Raw genomic sequence first — 22,107 nt, 5'->3', positions numbered from 1 at the left:
GGAACAGTCTAGGTCCTGAGAGAATCTGGCCCACTGTGGTTTTAAAATTAGAAGTTTGATTGCTTGTGACACTGTCTCAAAATGGTACCAGCCAAAAGAAGCTGAATTTTCCATTAGCCCAGGAGAAAAAAATGACAGATATTTAATTAAACTGCTTAGCGATTAGGTGGAAGGCTTATTGATGGATAGAGGGGATGAATATCTTTATAAGCAAAGTTAGGAAATTCACTAGTGTGCCACATCTTTAGTGTTGAAAAGAATCCACCCAGCCTAAGGGAGCTGAAGATATATGTGCTGCTTCAGCCTGAAGCTGCCTCTCCTGTCAATCACAAGAAAAAATATACATTTAAAAAGCTTGTTTATAAAGCACTAGGTGGTCACTGAGGAACTTAACATAAAACGTAAAATGTGAAATAAGAAAGCTACTTATAGCTAAAGTTAATAAAGCAACCACCCAATCCATTTTCCAGTTGTTGAGAGGTGACTTCTTGCAGAGGAAGGTTGATTTGGAGGTGATCTCTAAAAAAAAGAATAATTTGTGGTCAGTGCTAGAGGGTAGGTTACGAGAAGGAGCCTACATTCCAGATGGGGAATAACCAAGGTTTGCAACAGATGATGTATGACAGGGATTATTCTCCAGAAATATTGTGCTACCTTTTAGGTAGCCACAGGTGGTCATAAAATGTAGGTCACCCTCATTACACCAACAATTCAAAGGTTCCCAACTTTCAATAGAGTATAAAGATCAATGAAATCAAGTTTCATAAATTCCCCCAAAGCATTAGCTCTCAACTCTAGCTAGGTGTTAACATTTCTTGGGGAGTTTTTTTAAAATACCAGGGCCAACTCTGGACCAACTGAGTCAAAATCTCTGGACACAGGTGTTTCAAGAGATCTCCAGGTGACTACGAGTCACTTCCCAAGGAGCTACTTACTAAAACGGTAAATTGTATGTGGAGTTAGAAGATATCAAGCTCTGAAATCTGACAAACCTTGGTTCAGTTCCTAACTCACCTTGGTTCAGTTCCTGATTCCACTAACTTACTGAGTCTAAGACACTCAACATGCGCTAACTTCTCCAGACTTCAGTCTCCTTATCTGGAGAGGGTCAGTGATGGTCACATCTTGAAAGGCTTCTAAGATGAAATGAGGAAATAAATGTATACCTGGCACATAGACCCCCAAACACCCTCGGTTATTCATGATTAATGATTGACGTTTTATCCTTTTTCCATTGATTTTTGCCATTGACCTTTGTAGGATGTAACAGGTTTAGATGATTTTTCCTCTCTCTGCTTTGTTTGTCATCTAGAATTTACTGCTATTTAGTATCTGGGAGAAAAATACTCACGTCTTTCATGCTTTCTGCTCCTCCAGCTGCCACAGAAGTGTCCTTTTCATTTGATGTGGGAAATGGGCCGGTAGAGATTGTAGTGAGGTCACCAACCCCTCTCAATGACGACCAGTGGCACCGGGTCACTGCAGAGAGGAACGTCAAGCAGGCCAGCCTACAGGTGGACCGGCTGCCTCAGCAGATCCGCAAGGCCCCAACAGAAGGCCACACCCGCCTGGAACTCTACAGCCAGTTATTTGTTGGTAAGTAATGGAAAGGTAATCATGGCTTCCTTCTGTTTATTTTTAAGAGTCTACACAATGCAAAAAAAAAAAAAAAAAAAAAAAAAAAATCAGCTTTTGCAAGGTTTGGTATAGAGATACTTCCAAAAGTAAGTGTGCTGGCCTCTTGTAGTCTCCTTCAAGACAGAACGGAATAAGGAAGAAGGTTCGGGAGACCTAGATCTTCTTCCACTTCCACTCTTGGGAGCTCACTGTCCTCAGCTATAAAATCAGAGTGCAGGCTGAGACATCTCTCAGGTCTCTCTAATATCTGCAATTTTAGGTTTATGGTTTTAGAAGTTTATAAAGTTATTTGATCATTTGGGGCACTTGTAACTGTGTGGAAGGAAGGAAGGAAGGAAGGAAGGAAGGAAGGAAGGAAGGAAGGAAGGAAGGAAGGAAGGAAGGAAGGAAGGAAGGGAGGGAGGGAGGGAAGGAGGGAGGAAGGGAGGGAGGGAATAGGCTCTCTAAGTTCAGCTTTTTTTTGAAGTGATAAATATAAAGCCATTCCTTTCTTGCCTGTTCTCAAGGTTCTAGGCAGAGAAAGATTTAGACTTTTCCTGACATAGGAAAAAAATTCAGTACAAAGATGAAATTTAAACAGAGCAAAAAGTTGAACTACCTATGCAAGAAGTGGATCCAGCCACCCAGTCTAATCTTTTTCACCTGTCTTTTTGCTATTGACATTTTTCAGATGAACCTAAAATTACTTCAAATTCATACCTGTTTCCTATGGCTAGTTGAATTTTAACTTTTGTTTTTGAGAATATTCATATGTTAGGAAATTAGCAACTTTTCCTCTATTGAATGAAAAAAAAGAAGTGAGTTTGAAGGACTTAGTGGATGCCTCATCTTAGACCCCTCTCTAGGTTTCTGGGAGTTAATTGATCAGTGCAGTCAACTGCGAAAGTCTCAGACAGAGCAAGACGAGAATGTGAGCTGGTTGCTGTTCATATTCATAACACCTGCCACGTGGGCTCCAGCCTACAGTAGAGCCTCACTGAGAGCCAGTTAATTTTAACAAGGGGCAGAGTCCCCACAGTGTCTTTCATGACTGTGTTGGGATGTTTGAAGAGCAGTAGAATGTCATTAAAGGAAAGGTAAAATTAGATCTCCATTCATTTTGTATGATGTCGGCAAACTACAAAACAAAGGTGTGAGTCAATGAGCTTTTTGAAAGTGAGACTGACTTTTAACAACCACATCAGCTGGGGCTATGAAAGAGTCATAGATTTAGAAATAAAGTATTTCCTAATTACAACTGCAAACCAGCCCTTTCCAAATCCTTCCCTCAAGTTATAGATCACAAAATTACATATTATTTTTTAATTAGCTAAATATCAGGTCCATTGATCCCTGCTGAGCACAGTGAAGAAATTTCACTTCATCAACATGTGTTCCCCGGATTACCTGAGACAAGTTTCTTCCTAAACACTGTTAATTCTGAACATACTGGATAGAATCTATGTGGTTTTCATCATAAAAGGTGACCCTACTTGACTCAATTTCTCGTGTTTTTTGACCCTGCCCCTGGATATAGAAGTCCAACTTTAGTTTTGTTCCTTTCTGTCGGCTAACTGTGGCTGTGTGGAATAATTTTGAAGACCTAGTAAGGTTGTAAAATGAAGAGATGGAAGAGTATTTATTATGGTCTTGGAAGGAACATCAATTCACTTAAAGGTGACCCAAGAGTAACTTAAGAAAAGAGCAAGGGCCTGAGATCAGAACTCTACAGAACCATGAAATTTAAGGGAAAGAGAGAAAAAGAGTATCTCAGGAAGAATGAAGAGGAATAGATAGAATGAAACAAGGAAAATTAGGGCAGGGTAATGTCACAGGAGGAGGAGGATTTTATTAAAAAGGTAATGACAAATAATATCAAGCACCATGAGTAAAAGAAGGCTAGAAGCGTGTGTGTGTGTGTGTTCGTGTGTGTGTGTGTGTGTGTGTGTTGAGACACAGTCTCACCCTGTGGGCCAGGCTGGAGTGCAATGGCATGAGCTCAACTCACGACTCACTGCAACCTCCGCCTTCCAGGTTCAGGTGATTCTCCTGCTTCAGCCTCCTGAGCAGCTGGGACTACAGGTGCCCAGCCCTACGCCCAGCTAACTTTTGTGTTTTTAGGAGAGAAGGGGTTTCGCCATGTTGGCCAGGCTGGTCTCAAACTCCTGGCCTCAGGTGATCCACCCACCTCAGCCTCCCAAAGTGCTGGGATTACAGGCTTGAGCCACCACGCCCAGCCTGTGTTTGTTTTAATTTAGCAATTGTGAAACCATTGGTGACCGCAGAAACAGAAGTTTCAGAATAGTGGGCTGATGTGATGAGTCAGCAATTTCTTTTGACTAAAAAACAGTAAGTCTCCAGTCTCAGTTTCTAATTCCTGTCACCTTAAAGCGGGGCATAAGGCACATCTCTCAGATATGAGCTACTTGAGCCAATTTGTGAAATATTGTTCAGCAATAGAAGTCTACCCCAGGGGAAGCGAGAGGGGTTGTTACAAAAGCAAAAAAAAAAAAAAAAAAAAAAAAAAGGACGGCCACGGTGGCTCACGCCTATAATCCCAGCACTTTGGGAGGCCAAGGTGGGCGGATCACGAGTTTAGGAGTCCGAGACCAGCCTGGCTAACGTGGTGAAACCCCGTCTCTATTAAAAAATGCAAAAATTAGCTGGACATGGTGGTACATGCCTGTAATCATAGCTACTCAGGAGGCTGAGGCAGGAGAATTGCTTGAACCTGGGAGGCGGAGCTTGCAGTGAGCCGAGATTGTGCCACTGCACTCCAGCCTGGGCAACAGAGCAAGACTCCGTCTCAGAAAAGAAAAAAACATGAAGCACTTGGGTGTTAGTCTCAGTTCACCTCTAATATAAAAGTATTTTCTTGACCAAGTATTACCATCTTCCCTCTTTGAGTATCTTCTACTTTAATGTTTGTTTGTTTGTTTGTTTGTTTGTTTGTTTGTTTGTTTGTTTTACATAGAGTCTTGTCGTGTTGCCCAGGCTGGAGTACAGTGGCATGATCGTGGCTTACTGCAGCCTCAACCTCCCAGGCTCAAGGGATCCTCCCACCTCAGTCCCCAAGTAGCTGGGACTATAGGCTCATGTTGCCCAGGCTGATCTCATGCTCCTAGGCTCAAGTGATCCTTCCACCTCAACCTCCCAAAGGGCTGGGATTACAGGCATGAGCCACCATGCCTGGCCTCTTCCAATGTTAGACATTTTTGATTATGTGCTTGGTAATGATTGAACAATACCAGGATTGCCACGTGGTCAGTCTTCCCACAATGGTGTGTGGTTAACAATATGGTCTTTGACTACCACCTCTGCCTCTTGCCAACTGAGAAAACACTGACAAATTGCTTAATATTTCGGTATTAAATAGGAATACAGCTCCCACACCACAGTATTAAATGAGATATTCCATGCTAAGCACTCAGAAGAGTGCCTCACCTAGGGTCCATAATGATTGTCATTATTATTAGTAATAGCAGTAGTATTAGTATTTGAGACAGGGTCTTGCTCTGTCGCCCAGGCTGGAATACAGTGGCGTGATCTCAGCTCACTGCAACCTCTGTCTCCCAGGTTCAAGTGATTCTCCTCTCTCAGCCTCCTGAGTAGCTGGGATTACAGGCGTGTGCCACCATGACTGGCTAATTTTGGTATTTTTAGTACAGAAAGGGTTTCACCATATTGGCCAGGCTGGTCTTGAAACCCTGACCTCAAGTGATCTGCCTGCCTCAGCCTCTCAAAGTGCTGGGATTACAGACTTGAGCCATCATGCCCAGCAGGTCCATACTCATTAAACGTGAGTCTTTTTCCTTTACTATCCTTTACCTTTTACTCCCTTTACTTTCTTCTTCCTCCATGTAATATTTACCCTTCTCTTAGAGAAGCCTCTTTCAATGGGCTCATTACTTTTTCTTGAAATATTGACCTGAAATATGATCACTTCCATTCACCAACCTTACAGGAAAGCTCACATGCAGAGATGTCCCTCAATATTCAAAATTATTCTGCTAGTCCTCTGCTTACCTGCAGAGGCCACAGGGCAGCAAACTAAGGCCCAGGGATTTTTTCACAGTCAGCCAAGGAAGCAAGAGTTCATCTGAAAACATCACACCAGCATCCCTGCAGCAGCTGAGATGTGTGACCGAGTGACCCAAGAGCTCCATCTAGGTTCTGGAAGGAAGGGCTTTGATACAACTTAAAGCTGAAACAGACGGAAAATAGTTCTTGACTTTGCACACAGAGCTCTACAGAAGGCCACCTTCCACCCACTTGCCTGTGTTAATGTAATCGCCCGAAGGGTTTTTCTTGCCTGCTGCATGGGTAAAACCAATGTACTGAGACAATGTTATTGCAGTAAATAAAGCGTTTAATTAACACAAGGCCAGCCAAGCAGAAGGACTGGAGTTATTACTCAATTCAGCCTCTCTGAGGACTCAGAGGCTAGGGGTTTTAAGGACAATTTGGTGGGCAGAGGGCTAGGGAATGGGTGTTGCTGATTGATTGGGGATGAAATCATAGGCATGTGGAAAATTGTCCTCACATGCTAAGCCTGCCTCTGGGTGACGGCCACAGAACTGGTTGAGTTGTGAGTCCCAAGTCTGGATGGAGTCAGGTGGCTTCCAGAATGCAAAAATCTGGAAAAAAATAAATCTCAAAAGACCAATCTTAAGTTCTACAATAGTGATGTTAGCTATAAAAGCACCTGAGGAGGCCACACATCTTGTGACCTCTGGCCACATGACTCCTAAGTATTAAGGGATTCTAGAAACTACACCTACATTTTAACAGAGTTCAGGCCTCTCCCATAATTCTAATCTCACGGCCTTTCTTTGGTTTTACAAAAGCTGTTTCACTTTTCCAGCCGGGAGCGAGCCAGTTTTAGGGAGGAACAATTATCATCCTTGCTTTAAAGCTAAACTCTAAACCGAATACCTCCCATGGTTAGTTTAGCCTGACCTATGCCCAGGAAGGAGCAAGGACAGCCAGGCTATGAGGCTAGAAGCAGGATGGAGTCAGCCATGCTAGACTTTTCTTGCTGTGTGATCTTTGCAAAGGTGGTGTCGTTAGCGAGGCCAGACTCACATGTCCTTTTGCAAAGTAACTGAAAAAAAAAAAAAAAAAAACAGAAGACACAGTTCACCTCACTGTACATCTAAAATATAATTAGAGGCTGTCATCCCAAAAGGGTTAACACAGGTCTTTTGGAAGTTGTAAGAATCTAGAGATTATGCTTGTTTAATCAAAAAGTAACAAATACATTTAAAAACTAAGAGACACAGAAAGAAAAAAAGCGCTTGCTGGTATTTGTCTGAAAAATGCAGGAAACTTTTCCCATTTTTTGATCCAAAATGAGTGAACAGCATATGATGAGCTCCCTGGATGGCCCAGCAGAAGCACTTAAGCCACATGGTGATCTGAAGCCTCAGCCAGCCCAGGTGTTTGGACCTGAGCTGTCCGTGGGCCAGATTTTTCTTAGGAGGTGGAGAAAGCAAACAAGCTCATGGTCATTGTCTAAGCATGAACAATGCCAGGCTGGATTGAGCAAAGCCCTCTTTGGCAGAGACATACAAGGAGTTTGGAGTCCTGACAGCTGATAGCAGTGGCAGGACTGGGAGCAGGCAAGGTATGTGCTAGGCCCCCAGCCTGGGAGCCTGGCTGCCAGCCCAGGGCATGGCCAGGAGCTGGCAAGCAAACACCACTGCGGGGAGCCGAGCAGGCTGTTCAGGTCAGGGAGCTAGGATAGGGTTAGCATGCAGCAAGCTAGACGCTAGCCAGAGCCTGCAACTGCTCTTGGCAGTCATTAAGGGAGGAGATCAGAGTTAGAAGGTCTGGAGGCCACTTCAGACAGCTTCAGGAAGAAGTCAAGCTCCTAAGTGGCTCCTTGACAGAGGCTGGGTCATCTTAACTCATGACAAATGTCCCTGCTCCATTTACTTGCCTCTGGCCTCTTCTGAAATCTCTCTAGAAGTTAAAGGGAACCATCTCTTTTGTGCCATCCAAAAAGGAGTTGAAAAATCACCCTCAGAGCTTCAAGCTCTTTTATATTGGGGAGAAAGCCTGACTGAGACTCAACGGAAGGCATGCTGTCTTCAGGAGGTCTCAGAGACTACCTGAGAGCGGGGAAGCCGGCAGCCTCCTCTTCCTCTGACAGTTTGTCTATTGGGAGACTTTTTTCTCCTGGGTGGCAACCTAAGTTTATGGAAGAGTTGAGGTTTATTAAATGGATGTGTAAGCAACCACAGACTGAAATGTTATAACCATTCTCTGAATCCAACCTCCCCAAACTCTAAAATACAGCGTGTTTGGTCAGCTGCTCCTCATACGTTCTGTATTCCAAAGTCACAAATGGATCATTCCAGTGCCATCAGAAATGCAATATCGTTGAGAGAGCAAAGAGAAAATCAGCATTTGTGTGTAAAGGAGAAAAATGGAATTCTAATAATGAAATGCACCCAAATCTGTGTATGAATAAAATGGTTATTTCTCATGTCTAAAAAATTGGTAATAAACAATGTACAACTCAGGTTGGGCACGGTGGCTCACGCCTGTAATTTCAGCACTTTGGAATGCTAAGGCAGGCAGATCACCTGAGATCAGGAGCTTGAGACCAGTCTGACCAACATGGTGAAACACCTTCTTTACTAAAAATACAAAAATTACTCAGGTGTGCTGGCGGGCACCTGTAATCCCAGCTACTTGGGAAGCTGAGGTGGGAGAATCGCTTGAACCCGGAAGGCGGAAGTCACAGTGAACCAAGATTGTGCCACTGCACTCCAGCCTGGGTGACAGAGTGAGACTACATCTCAAAAAAAAAAAAAAAAAAAAAAAAAAAAAAAAAAAAAAAATGTACAACTCAAATTGCAGGAATTATAACCTAGAGAATGTATACCTGCCCCTGTTTCCTGCAAACCTGCCTCAAGAGCAACCACGTGAATGCTGACTGAGACATCCTGGTGAACCCCAAGGCCAAGTGCTTCCCATGCTTCCCCTCAATGAATCCACATGAGTCTATAACGTAGATAACATTGCTAATTCTTGTCTTATTCTCACATTAAAGATTAGTTGACTCACCCAAATTCATGCACTTAGGAAGAGACAGAGATGGGATTTGGTCCCAGACAGTCTGACTCCAGAGACTCAGCACTTTAATCATTCCTCTTGTCAAAGCAAAAATTGCACTGGACAAAGTTGAACAGGCAAGGAAGATCTTCATTCAGGGCTGTTGTGACAGGATAGAGAAGCCAGAATGCAGTTGAGCTCACCTCCACGTCAACTAAGGACAGGAGAATTTTGTTTCTTTATTTTGATTTTTTGTGTTTTTTTTTTATTTCACTGAAATACAATGGGGAAGTTTTTAAAAGCTGGGATGGGAGGGATCATAGGGTGTCTGTGTTTGCTAATTGGCTCTACCCAAAGGAAAAGTAAACTTGCTCAGATCTTCATGATGAGAGGTAATTTTACAGCTTGGAGCCAGGCATCCTGTGAAGTTAGGCTCCCACCCTTCCATGGCTTCTGGGAGATGGAGTGCTATCTTCCAAGTTTTTGAAAAAGCCATTGCTGGTTGTAAAACTGGCCGACAGCTTTTTAAAAAATTTACATCTCAAAAGGCAGAGAAAGAATTAACAAAAGTAAGTAAGTACTCTTAAAATGCAATGTCAGGGGTCTGGTCCGGGTGGAATTAGATGGGTTGGTGGGTCCTGTGTAAAGTTTAGTCAAGCTGAAGGCAAAATTAAGGCCCTCTTGGTCAGTCTATACCAGCGTCCCCTGGCTGAGATGATACTGTGGCCCGGGGGCATGGAGAAAAGTGCGGTGACATTGGGTACTCCCAAAGCTTCCCACAACGTGCAGGAGAATCCATCCCAAGGAAGATTTGCACGCCCCACATGCAATACCGGCCCCTTGTGGAGCACTCTCCCAGTTACGGAGTCTGTGGGAGAGACTACGGTTGACAGGCAGTGGTGAGTCTGGGCATCAGGCAGCCCTGGCTGGTATTCTGCAGATTACAAAGTCACCATGGCAAAGATCTAGGCCGGCAGAGAGTCATTGTCAGATACAAAAGGTTTGACTTAATGAGAATTTCATGCCAAAGCACTCTTCTCAGGGAATGAGACTTCTTCCTTGAGAGTCTCTATGACATGGAAATAATCTTCTTCTCCTTCTTCCTCCTCCTCCTCCTCTTCTTCTTCTTCTTCTTCTTCTTCCTCTTCTTCTTCTTTTCTTCTTCTTTTTTTCCTCTTCTTCCTCTTCCTCCTCCTCTTCTTCTTCCTCTTCTTCTTCCTCTTCTTCTTCCTCCTCCTCTTCTTCTTCTTCTTCCTCTTCTCCTTCTCCTTCTCCTTCTTCTTCTCCTTTGTTCTTTTGATAAAACTTTTACAAAGTCACCAAAGTCAGCATGGATCTCTAAGTCTCGGACACATTCTTCTGGGCTTTCCAGGCTCTCTCAGCAACATCTCTCCTGCTCTCCTTCTTGAAATACTTTCTTCCCACAGATTCCACAGCCGTGTGCTGTCCTGCTTATTTTTCCTACCACGCTGGCCATCACTTAGTCTCTCCTGCATTCTCTTCTTCCTCCACTTGACCACTAAGCATTGCAGTGTCACAGAGCCTTCCTGTCTTCTCATCCGAATATTGTTCTGGATGATCTCATTCAGCCCACCATCCAATGGCTTCTGTTACTAGTTTGTGCCAATGTCTCTCAAATTTAAATCTCCAGGCCTCACTTCTCTCAGGAACTCCAGATCTACTTATCCCACTTTCTCCTTTGTCTTTCAACTTGGATGTTAAATGAGCATCTTAGAATAAACATGATGAGAGAGAACTCTTGATGCCTCCTGGAAATTTGTTCCTCCAACTGCCCTCCCCATCTCAGTAGATGGCATCACCATCCAATCCACCCATCCACCCCAAATTTGGAGTTACCCCTGATTTTCTTCTTCCCTTTCTTTCTTCTCTTTCCCTCATCGCTTCCTATCCAATAGTAAGCCGTGTGACTCTACCTCCAGACTGTCCCTCAGATGCATCTGAGGCAGGAGAATAGGGTCTGGAGGCAGGGAACATAGGCCGATTCATGCTGACTTCCTGGAACTAAATCAAATGGAAACTCTTCAGCAATGAAAGGAAGGTGAATGGCTGTGTAGCTTCAATTCATCCTCTCCATTTACCTACACCACACACCGAGTAACATCCTCGCCATTAATATAGGGTGCATACTGAGTAAATGACTTTGTCACTTGACTTCATCTTCTTCATTTACATAGGGTATATACCAAGTAACCAATGGGAAACTTCTAGAGGGTGTTGAACCCCCAGAAAATTATTATTATTATTATTCAGAAATAAATGAAAATATTTACTTACGTGTCCTCACCCTAGAAGGTAAACTACATACAGCATAGACCAAGGATAGGGTCCAATAACCACTGGGCAATGGTTACCCAATAAATATCTGCTGAGCGAACATTTGGATGAATAAATAAGTGATTGTTATTCTTCTGGGTTAATATCCATATTCAAAATTAGATCATCTCCTTTCCAAAGCAAGAAGGTGTTTTTCCTTTTAAACCTTCTCCAGAATTCTTTTCTCAAAATTTGATGATATTTGCCATCTTGGGAAATATCTTTTTACTGGGAACCACAGACCGAAATCAAGCATGACAGAAGCAACAGCAGCAAAAAAAAAAAAAAAGAAAAGAAAAGAAAAAGTCATAGAGAAAGTCAGCATATTATGAAAGACAGCATTTCAGATCAGTTTAGAGCCTGAGCATAGTTTTCAGTCTTCCTGATATCAAATTGAGGTCTTGCCTGTTTGGCAGTAGCTGTGATGCTGGCTGGAATCCTAATGCAGAGTTTCTGCCCCAACCCTTGTAACTAGTTCTTGGTTCTCTCTGGAATAGAAATAGGCAGTGATGTCATGATTAGAAACCATTGTCATATGTTAAAGAGTAAATTAACTTGCTGGGCAAAATCTAGTAAAAAAAAAAATTACTAAATAGAAATCAATCAACTATATGCAAAGCAAAAAGTACAAATAAAATATAGAAGCTCCTCCAAGAAATGCCTTCTCCTTGACAGCTGTTCACTGCAAGGGTTACCAGCCCTCTATTTTTTTCTGAACCTGCCGGGCCACCACACTCGAGTCAGCTGCTATCCTCTCAGTAGAATCATCTCCACCTACTACCCCCACTAAGGGGAAAGGACGGCCCCTTCCCACTTATAGTTGCCATGTACATTTTCTGCCCTTTGCCCTTTAGGGATCGAAATAACTGACTTTTACAATTCCAGCTATCCTTTAGTCAGAGCGTTACCATAGGAAGTGAGTGATGATAGGTAACATGTTTGCGCCTTTCTTTTTTTTTTTTTTTTTTTTTTTTTTTTGAGATGGTGTCTTGCTCTGTTGCCAGGCTGAAGTGCAGTGGTGCAATCTCAGCTCACTGCAATCTCCACCTCCTGGGTTCAATCAATTCTCCTGCCTCAGACTCCCAAGTAGCTGGGACTACAGGCACACGCCACCACGCCCAGCTAATTTTTATATTTTTAGAAGAGACAGGGTTTCACCATGTTGGCCAGGATGGTCTTGATCTCTCGATCTCGTGATCCACTGGCCTCAGCTTCCCAAAGTGCTAGGATTACAGGCATGAGACACCGCACCTGGATAATTTTTGCTTTTTTTTAATTATGCTCCCAAATCAAATCAACAGTGTACTGTTAATGTCTTTTGAGCTCCCAACTAACTAAAAGATAATCTATTAACTATATTATATGGGTAGAAACTTTACAATGCACATTCTGAACCTGAGAAAGTAAAGGTTCATCTTCTCATGTGTCACAAGACCAAATGCTTCAGGGACTCCGGTCTTTCTTCCAACATTCTCATGGCAATTGGAATGGTCTGATGCAGAGAAGACATTTTAATGTAAAGGTACCACTTTTGCAATCAATATGGAAAAATATTTTTCAACAAATATATCAAATAATTTCTCATACAGATTTTTTATCTTTCCAATAAGGACTGAACTAAACTTCATGATAATAAATGGCAACTGTCTCACAGAAAAAGATTGTAATAAAAAAATTAGTATCAATGACACAAATATTGAAAAAGGGATAGGTCCTCGCAGCCCCATAGTTCCTCCCACAGTACACTAAGAATGTGAGAAAAAAGAGGCCCACTTTTAATATCCTGCCTTCAGATAAACAGGGTTGTTTCCCGTTACATGCTTCCCTTTTGTGTTTTCATCTCACAGTTTTGTTTCTGCTCCTCCTTCGTGTTTTTGAGTCCCCCTGATGTGCAGGATATTGCGTGGGTCTCCCTTCCTTTCACGGTCTTGTTGTCACATCCTGACAATGTTCCTCTTTCATTTTAATTTTGCTTTATTATGTTTTTTCTTCACCATTGCCAGCTTTGCCCTCTCGCCATCGCCTGCACCCACTGAAACGTATTTTATGGATGGCCTTCTAGTCCCACCCTCTATATATCCATTCAAAGCATACATATGAATTGTGGAAATCAGTGTTGCCTCTTGTATGCCATGCTTTATACAGATGGCATTGTACTACAGATCTCATTCTGTTTCTTACTGTCTTCCCTCTGCCTTATATTGTTAAGATTTATTTGTGTAGTTCTCTGAATACTATGTGCATAGCGCTCCATTATGTGTATTTACCACGCATCATTTATTCTATCCCCTAATGATGAATACCTAGGTTTCCTGCAACTCTGCCACCACAAATAACCCTCCAGGGAATATGTTTATGTACATTGTCTGCCACCTGTGTGAGGATGTCTTGTGTGTGTGTGTGTGCGCGCGCGCACGCGCGCATATGCCTGTGTGTGTCCCCAGAACTACTGAGTCATAGAGTATGTGTGTACCTGATTTCCTTAAGCACTGCTTGACCTGTCAGTTTCTGAGTATGTATTTATGCATAGCCTACTGCATACGTAGGCTCTGTATATGGTATATAGCCTATTGCTGTTAGGCTACAAACCTGTACAGCATGTTAGTGTGCTGAATATTATAGGCAGTTGTAAAACAATGGTAAGTATCTGTGTATCTAAACACAGAAAAAATATGGTGTAAAATAAAGAATGGTACACCTGTGTAGGGCACTTACCATGAATGGAGCTTGCAGGACTGGAAATTGCTCTGGATGAGTGAGTGAGTGAATAGTAAGTAAATGTGAAGACCTAGGACATTACTGTACACCACTGTATACTTTATAAATACTGTATACTTAGGCTACACTAGAATTATTTTAAAAAGTCAATAATAAATTTACTTTAGCTCACTGTAAAAGAATTTTAAACTTTAATTACTGAATTTCTATCAACAGTTCTCAGTGATAGCTTCGGATAATTGAAGTCTATTTTGCTAGTTATATGTGTTCATGATCTTCTTGATTTATTGTTCTTTGTACCAGTGTATAATTTCCATCTCCCCAACCCACAAAAATGCCCATCAGCTCTGTCTGTTCTGCCATTCAGCCCCTCCGAGGATATCTTTATTTTGACAATTATAGATTTTTCACTTCAATATCTCCAACTAATTCTTATTCATATAGTTTGTCATTGTCCCATGTCTCCAATATCAGGAAGATATGATTCTGCTAATTTTGCTGCCGCTTCATGTCAGCACCATAACGAAGGTGTCTGTTATGCAAACCCTACAGTTTTCTGCTCTCATTGGTTCTGTCTTCAGCCCTGCTTCTTGCCCTTATTTCTTAGTGTTTGCTGTCCTCCAAGGTCCTGTCATTTCGCCTTCTGAGTTCAAGTGTATTCCCTTGAGATTTCCAAATGTCTTCTTTACTATTGTCTTCCTACAAGGAAAAGCAAAAGTTCAGGGCCTGCACTGAACTCCTCCTGGAAAGTTGAGGGGGCAAAGAAAAGCTCCTGCCTCAGGACAAACCTCTGGCATTTGCATCCCTCTCAACCCTTTCTTGTTTCCACCCCATGTCCCTCACCCACCTCCCCATACACATGCACAGCTTCAAAGTACCTCACTCCCACCTAGACAGGGGACAGCCATCTTCCACTGTCATTGATTCTTAAACCAGTGGTGTATCTATACCAACTAAATCTAGCCTCTCACTGCCCATTCCTCCACTAATAAGCATCTTATTACTATATTGAAGTGTCTGTCTCAAAAATAAGCAAATCCAATAGCCTCTTACTGTTGTCTGATTTTCCTTGACCTCTCACTCTTATTTAACGGTTGTCACTGATTTGTCACTGATTGTCACTCTTATTTAACAATTGTCACCTCCTTGAAATCTTGACGTCAAAACACTCCATTCTTCTGTTTTCTCAGCCTCTCTGCCAACTCCCCTCTCTTTTCCCTTTTCCTCAATCCCCAAGCCTCTCTTCTTTTTCCTCCACCCCTTTGCATTGGAGGGCTCATATATCCATGAGGTTTGGGCATCAGAGCTATACTAATCCCTTCCGGATCCATCCCAGACTTGACCTGGGACTAGCACCTGTAAAGTCTTGTGTGTGAAGTCTGAGAGTGAAGAGAACAAGGTGCCAGCTTGGATAATAACACCAGGGATTCTTGACTCTGGATAAAAAAAAAGACTAGATACGAATGTTTTAAATAAGGACTTTAAAAGACAGATGGAAACAGGAGAGGGGGAGGGAGAGATACGTTAAGATCAGCAGAAAGAGGATGCTTATTTTGCTTCAAAGTTGACAAAACTCACCAGCAGGACACATAATATGAACAATAACCTAAAGATATTTGCAAAAATGTATTTAGACAAGAGTTCTAGGCTGATGTATTTGATGTCTGGATTTATCAAAGTTTACTAAAATAACTGTTAATAATTTGAAGTTTGGATCCAACTAGAAAGTAGTGGTTTAGCACTCTATTCTCATATCCTCACTTTCTGATGCCACTTGGAACTGTAGGTCCCACTGTAAAGCAATGGCTTCTGAAATCAGTGCTGTCAGACTGAGCTTAGAGAAAGGATCCATCATCCACCATTTTAGCAGTGGCCAAAGCCGATAACTGCCTTGGTTTCAAAGCTGTAGTATTGAGCTTTTGCACTAAGAAATAAATATGATCTCAATGACAGCATCAAAAAAGTGTCTTCTCTTTGTTGGCATAGAGATTAATTTGGCATTGACATTCCTGGCTCTGTGAGTATTGCATTTCCCCTTTCAGCTTCAGCCATCCTTGTAGCTTTAGAGACAATGGTCTGCCCAGGTGCAGTGGCTCAGCCTGTGATCCTAACACTTTTGGAGACCAAGGCAGGAGGTGCCCTTCCATCCAGTAGTTCAAGATCAGCCTGAGCAACATAGCAAAACCTTGTCTCTAAAAGAAAAATTGTTTTAATTAACCAGGCATGGTGATGTGTGCCTGTAATCCCAGCTACTCAGGAGGCTGAGATAGCAGGATTGCTTGAGCTCAGGAGGTCAAGACTGTAGTGAACAGTGATTGTGCCACTGCACTCAGCCTGGGCCAAAGAGCAAGACCATGTCTCAAAAAAAAAAAAGGACAGTGTTCTGGCAGGTAGTGAATGTCTTGCCTCAGGTATTAATCACTCTATCAGCATTTTTTATACCTAAGCACAGCAATATCTAGAAGCATATCAGAGGTAGGAGAAGAAAGTGCCTCATATGATGTAAGCCCAAAAATCAAATGGCAGCCAGAGCATAGTAAGAGTACAGGCGTAAAAGCTAGCCAGCCTGGGTGTGAGTTCTGGCTACTTACTGGCTATATGACCTCAAATAAATTAACTCTTACTCTCAGCTCACTCGTCTGTAAAATGGAGATAATAATAATATCTAGCTCTGAGAGTAAACACATGTAAAGTTCTGGAATAGTGTCTGATACATCTAGTATTTGATTAATATTAGCTTTTGAAATAGCCAGTATTTCATCATGCTCATCCTGCCACCATAGCCTCTACAACGAATCAGACCACTTAGCTCCACCCCCACTACCTAACATTTTGCATTTAGACACATAGGAGTGCTTTATACTATGGAAACCCAGTGTCCCTTCGGTCTCTATTTTGAAGCTTTCTTCTAGTTTAATAGTCTGGATTCACATGTTCTGCATGTCCTTTACTCTGAGGACACAAGAAAATCCATGCAATAATAATGAACTGAAAAAAAATCCATCCTATTGATGGAGTTATGAATGAGCACTCATGAGCGTCAGCTGAAAAAGCAATTTTCCAAACCCCAGTTCTCTCAGTATGTGAAAGCTGTTTTCATACTTGCCCTCCAATATCTAGCTGACAGAGAAACCACTGATCAATACTTGTCAATCATGCAGCTCTGCACTAAAGAATGTGGAGCAATTTCCTTTTAACTCTCTCCACCACTGAAGACTCTTGGTCATTCTGCTGTTCTCAGTTCAACCAGATAACTGGGTTTATATTTTACACACCTGCACTGACACCACAGGTATTTTGTTTTTTTTGTTTTTTTTTTTGTTTGTTTGTTTGTTTTTTTTTTTTTTTTTTTTTTTTGAGACACAGTCTTGTTCTGTTGCCCAGGCTGGAATGCAGTGGCATGATCTCAGCTCACTGCAGCCTCTGCCTCCCGGGTTCAAGCGATTCTGCTGCCTCAGCCTCCCAAGAAGCTGGGATTACCGGTGTGCACACCACACCTGGCTAATTTTTGTATTTTTAATAGAGACAGGTTTCACCACGTTGGCCAGGCTGGTCTCAAACTCCTGACCTCAGTGATCTACCTGCCTCAGCCTCCCAAAGTGCTGGGATTATAGGCATGAGCCACCACGCCCAGCCCACCATAGGTTTTCTGTTTTTTTTTTTTTTTTTAATGGGTTCATGTTGTTGATTCAGACCTAAGAAGCAATGGTAGCATATAGAACAGGAGAAATAGCAAGTACAGAATTGCAACTTGGGAAGGCCCAGCCTGCCTAAACACATAGCTGCTTTTGCCCCCTGACGTAGCCAGAGCAGCCTGGCTGCCATGCCAGAGAGCCAAGGTCAGGGTGGGTCACTAGACAAGAAGGAGCCCTAGCTCTTCTTCCCACCTGTCACTCATACCATTCCAGTGGCAGGCTCAAGACCTCTCTGCTAATTCACAGCACTCCAGTCCAGACACAGCGCTCCACGGCTGATAAGATAGCAACAACACCCATCCTAACTCCGTGCTTGCTTTTTTTTTTTTTTTTTTTGAGATGGGGTTTCACTCTGTCACCCAGGCTGGAGTGCGTGGGCGCAATCTTTTCTCATTGCAAGCTCCACCTCCTGGGTTCAAGCCATTCTGCCTCAGCCTCCCGAGTAGCTGGGACTACAGGCATATGCCACCATGTCTGGCTAATTTTTGTGTCTTCTTTTTAGTAGAGATGGAATTTCATCATGTTGACCAGGCTGGTCTCAAACTTCTGACCTCAGGTGATCCACCTGCCTTGTCTCCCGAACTGGTGGGATTACAGGTGTGAGCCACCATGCCTGGCTCTAACTCTGTACTTTCCACAGAAACAGTGAAGTGAGAAGAGGGACCCCAAGGTCACTTTCTCAAAGAGGTATAGATCAGCCCAAGCTTGATAACACTTCCTCATTGTCTTAGTCTGTTTGGGCTACCCTAACAAAACACCACAGCATGGTGGCTTAAACAATAAACATTCTCACAGTTCTAAAAGCTGGAAGTCCAAAATCAATGTGTCGGTAGGGTTGCTTTCTTCTGAGGCTTCTCTTCTTGGTTTTCAGACTGCTGTCTTCTTGCCATGTCTTCACTTGATCTTTTCTCCATGCAGGAGCATCCCCAGTGTCTGTTCCTCCTCTTAGAAGAACACCAATTCTACTGGATTAGGTCTCACCTTTATGGCCTCATTTAATGTTAATTACTTCTTTAAAGGCCCCATCTTCAAATGCAATCACATTGGAGGTTAGGGATTCAACAGATGAATTTAGAGGGAACACAGTTCAGTCCATAGCACTCCTGATACCTCTGGTATCAGATTTATATACATAGCATCTCAGCCATATTTAATTTATTCCAACTCTGTGCTTCTATAGAATGTGCCTGTACTCAATAATAGCAATAATCATAAGTTACCAGTAACTAGAACTAGTGCAAAGAGGTGCATTATCTGTTATTAACACACTCCTACAAGGTGCATATGGTTATGCCAGTGCCACACGTAAGGAGACTGAGCCCCACATGGGACCTGGGAAGCTCACACGCCATGAGCCAACACACAGAAGTAAATCTTTGTGACCACAGTTGATGCTTTCTTCATCCCTGCTTGCTGTGTCCCATACATCAAATTGTGCCTGGCATCATCATGTGGCTCTTTGTGATCACATTGGGATTAAGCTGCAGGCAAGAAGCATGTCCTCATCATCATTTTAGAAATGGCTTTCCTGGCGCCTTTCACTCATGAACTGATCATGCAATGGCTTTGCTCTTCTGAGCATCCTGCAGCCACTCTCATTCACCCCTCCTTCCCTTCCAACGGGCCTCCCCTACTTGCAGGATGGCACCCCCTTACCTCTTTTCCTGGAACTCTCTCTCCATGGACAAGCTCATGATCCCCTTTCTGTCACTTCCTCATTGGGGCCTATCCTAACCACCCTACTTAAAATTGCAGCCTCCCCCACCCCACTCCAACTCTGGATCCCACCTAATGCTGCTTGACTTTTTTCTCTATAGTGGTTACCACCTTCTAACACACAGTATATTTGATTTTCTTACTGAGTTTGTTGTTAAATTTCTTTTTCCCCCTGCAAGAATATAAGCTGTGCAAGGGCAGAGACTTTTCTGTGTTTTTCATTACTATGAAGCAGACAAAGAAAACATCTAAAACAGGGCCTGGCTCATAGTAGGCATGAAATAAATATTTTTTGAATGAATAAATTAGATTTTACGTGGGTGGGCTTTAGTGTGATTCCTTTCTATGGTGAATTAGTGGCCAGTCTCTTTGGGCGAAAGTACTCAGGGACCCAACTTAGCTCCTTAGAAAACTATTAAGTTCAGAGTTTGAGGACAGTGTATTTTTTATAATGCCTCTTGATCATTATTTTTGCCCTTTTTGTTTAATTTAATAGCTGATTATTTTGCCCCAATCTTCTGTGCATTTTACGGTTGTATTATTCATTATGGGTAGTTACAGCATTTTCATAATTAATCTTTAATTGCAATACTTGCAAAGCGTTTCACATGAAAAAATGATTTACAAATTGAACCCACCTCTCCCCTTGGATAATTATCATAGGTCCAACTAATGCACGTGAAGCCCTTGCATGGCAGGGGGCTCTCTCCAATGACAATGTGTTGATTTTCTAATTAACAAAGGTTAAGTAGCGTTGTTCCTTGAAGACCTACAATTTAAACTTATGACATTTGTCACCAAGAACTATTTCTACAGAGCGTATCAGTGGAACTCAAATAATTTTCACTGGTTCTAGTGCATTAATGTCTTTTACATAATATATAATGACCATTTTCAGGACAGAAGATTTTTCTTCATATCGACTAGCTCAGGAATAGTACTTTCTGGTTCACTGTCCCATTTAAATAAATCAGGGACTACCTAAGCAAGAGAAGACCTTAATTTATTTAGTTTTCCTTTATAGAGAGAGAAATGGCACTTCACTCACCTGCTTTATAAATTATGAAGAGGGAGTACAAAACTTTATTTATTTATTTATTTATTTATTTATTTATTTATTTATTTATATTTTGAGACACAGTTTCTCTCTTTTTTGCCCAGGCTAGAGTGCAATTGCAAGATCTCAGCTCACTGCAACCTCCGCCTCCTGGGTTCATGCAATTATCCTGCCTCAGCCTCCCAAGTAACTGGGATTAGAGGTGTGCACCACCACCCCCAGCTAATTTTGTATTTTCAATAGAGACGGGGTTTCACCGTGTTGGCCAGGCTGGTCTCAAACTCCTGACCTCAGGTGATCCGCCCGCCTCGGCCTCCCAAAGTGCTGGGATTACAGGCGTGAGCAAGGCTTTATTTAATGAACACAACAAATACAGATTAGACTGCAGTCATATGTTACACCCAGTTAAAAGAGGGAGAAAAAAAAAGTCAGACATTGGTGCAAATAAAGAAAAAGCAAGCAAGGAAGAGATTTAAGAGCATTTGAGAGTGTTTACTGAAATTCAGTAAAAAAGACACAGGCCCAGAGGGAGAGCTTGTAAACTGTGAGCCAGAGCAATTCAGAGCTGGAAGGAGTCAGAGACACTATCTAGTTGAGCCTCCTTTTTTGTGGATGGGGAAACTGATACTGAGAGAGATAATGTAATTTGATGAAAGCCACACAACTGAGTAGAAACAGTTGATGAACCTGAGAAGGAAAGATCCACAAACACAAGTACAGGAAGAGAGATGGATCCACGTAGAGCCCAAGACCAAAGACCCAAGAATCAAGACAGAAGCAGAATGAGAAAACTCTACCCTGCTAAATCCTTTCTGAAATGAACTCTATATACATAAATAATTAAGTATCCCTGAATAGATCTGAATATTTGCCTTAATTTAGATCTTATCATATATCATATATGATATAATAAAAATATGATATACTCTAGATTTATTTGCTCTGCCAATTGACCCTTTGAAAAATATCTCTGTTCTTCATCGTGTTAACATTCATTTAGAGTCTTTTCAAGCTTTCAGTCATTGCTGAAGATCCATGAAATACCAATTGTTTCCAAATTAAAATATATCCCAGAGAGACAAAAGGTTAACATGTGGAGAGAAGCAAAATCACAAAAATGTTAGAAGAAAATATAGTTGAATAATTATATTATTTTGTATTATAGAAGGTCCTTACAAGTAAGCCTCTGACCAAAGGCAGAAATCACACAAATAAAACAGGGGGGTGTGACTACAAGAACATCCACAACTTTCATAGGGAAAAAAGAAACACCATATAGAAGTCAAAAGACACAAACTGGAAAGATACAGTTGCAATAAGGAGTTATTTATAACAAAGAGTTAAAACTCATATTGTTATTAATCAGTAAGAAATATATTCTCTTCTATTCCCAGCAAAAAGCGAAGGACACAAAGCAACAAAAAATAAGAAAAGGGAAAACATTAAAATTACTCAACTCACAGTATTCGAAGTAATGCAGATTTAAACAGTGAACGCTTTTGCCCCCGTCAAGCAGGCTAACATGAATACAAAACGACACTGACCAATATTAAAATTGTGTGGAGAAGGTGATAATCTCATACCCTACTGGTGAATTAGAAATTGGTAAATTCTTCTTACAATAAAATATATTTCAAGTACCTTTAAAATGTATATGTCTTTCATGCTAGCAATTAGACTTAAAAGTGTGATTAACTAATTCTAAAGAATCAGTTCTAAGGAAAAACTGGATGACAAGTGTGTAAAGATTTTCATAAAGATTATATTATTATAGAATCATAAGGTGGAAAATTTTAAAAACTTAAAAGTCCAATGGTGGTGGGAGAGCAATATAAGGGATCGTGCATTCACAGAATGGGATGCTATGCAGACACTAAGCAAGATGTTCTAGTTGTACATTTATTGCTT

The 22,107-nt window shown here is 41.8% G+C and overlaps 1 protein-coding gene across 1 annotated transcript in view; it reads left to right on the top strand.

The window, feature by feature from the left end:
- The window catches only part of CNTNAP2 (contactin associated protein like 2), a 1,672,147-nt gene that overhangs the window by 1,397,457 nt on the left and 252,583 nt on the right, over positions 1-22,107 (top strand). Inside the window, 1 exon segment of the mRNA XM_030933000.1 lies at positions 1,378-1,596. Within this exon segment, the coding sequence (XP_030788860.1) occupies positions 1,378-1,596 (219 nt within the window).

Source organism: Rhinopithecus roxellana, chromosome 6 (genome assembly GCF_007565055.1).
Source record: "Rhinopithecus roxellana isolate Shanxi Qingling chromosome 6, ASM756505v1, whole genome shotgun sequence".
Lineage (NCBI taxonomy): Eukaryota > Metazoa > Chordata > Mammalia > Primates > Cercopithecidae > Rhinopithecus > Rhinopithecus roxellana.
This window is presented reverse-complemented; position numbering and strand designations above follow the sequence as displayed.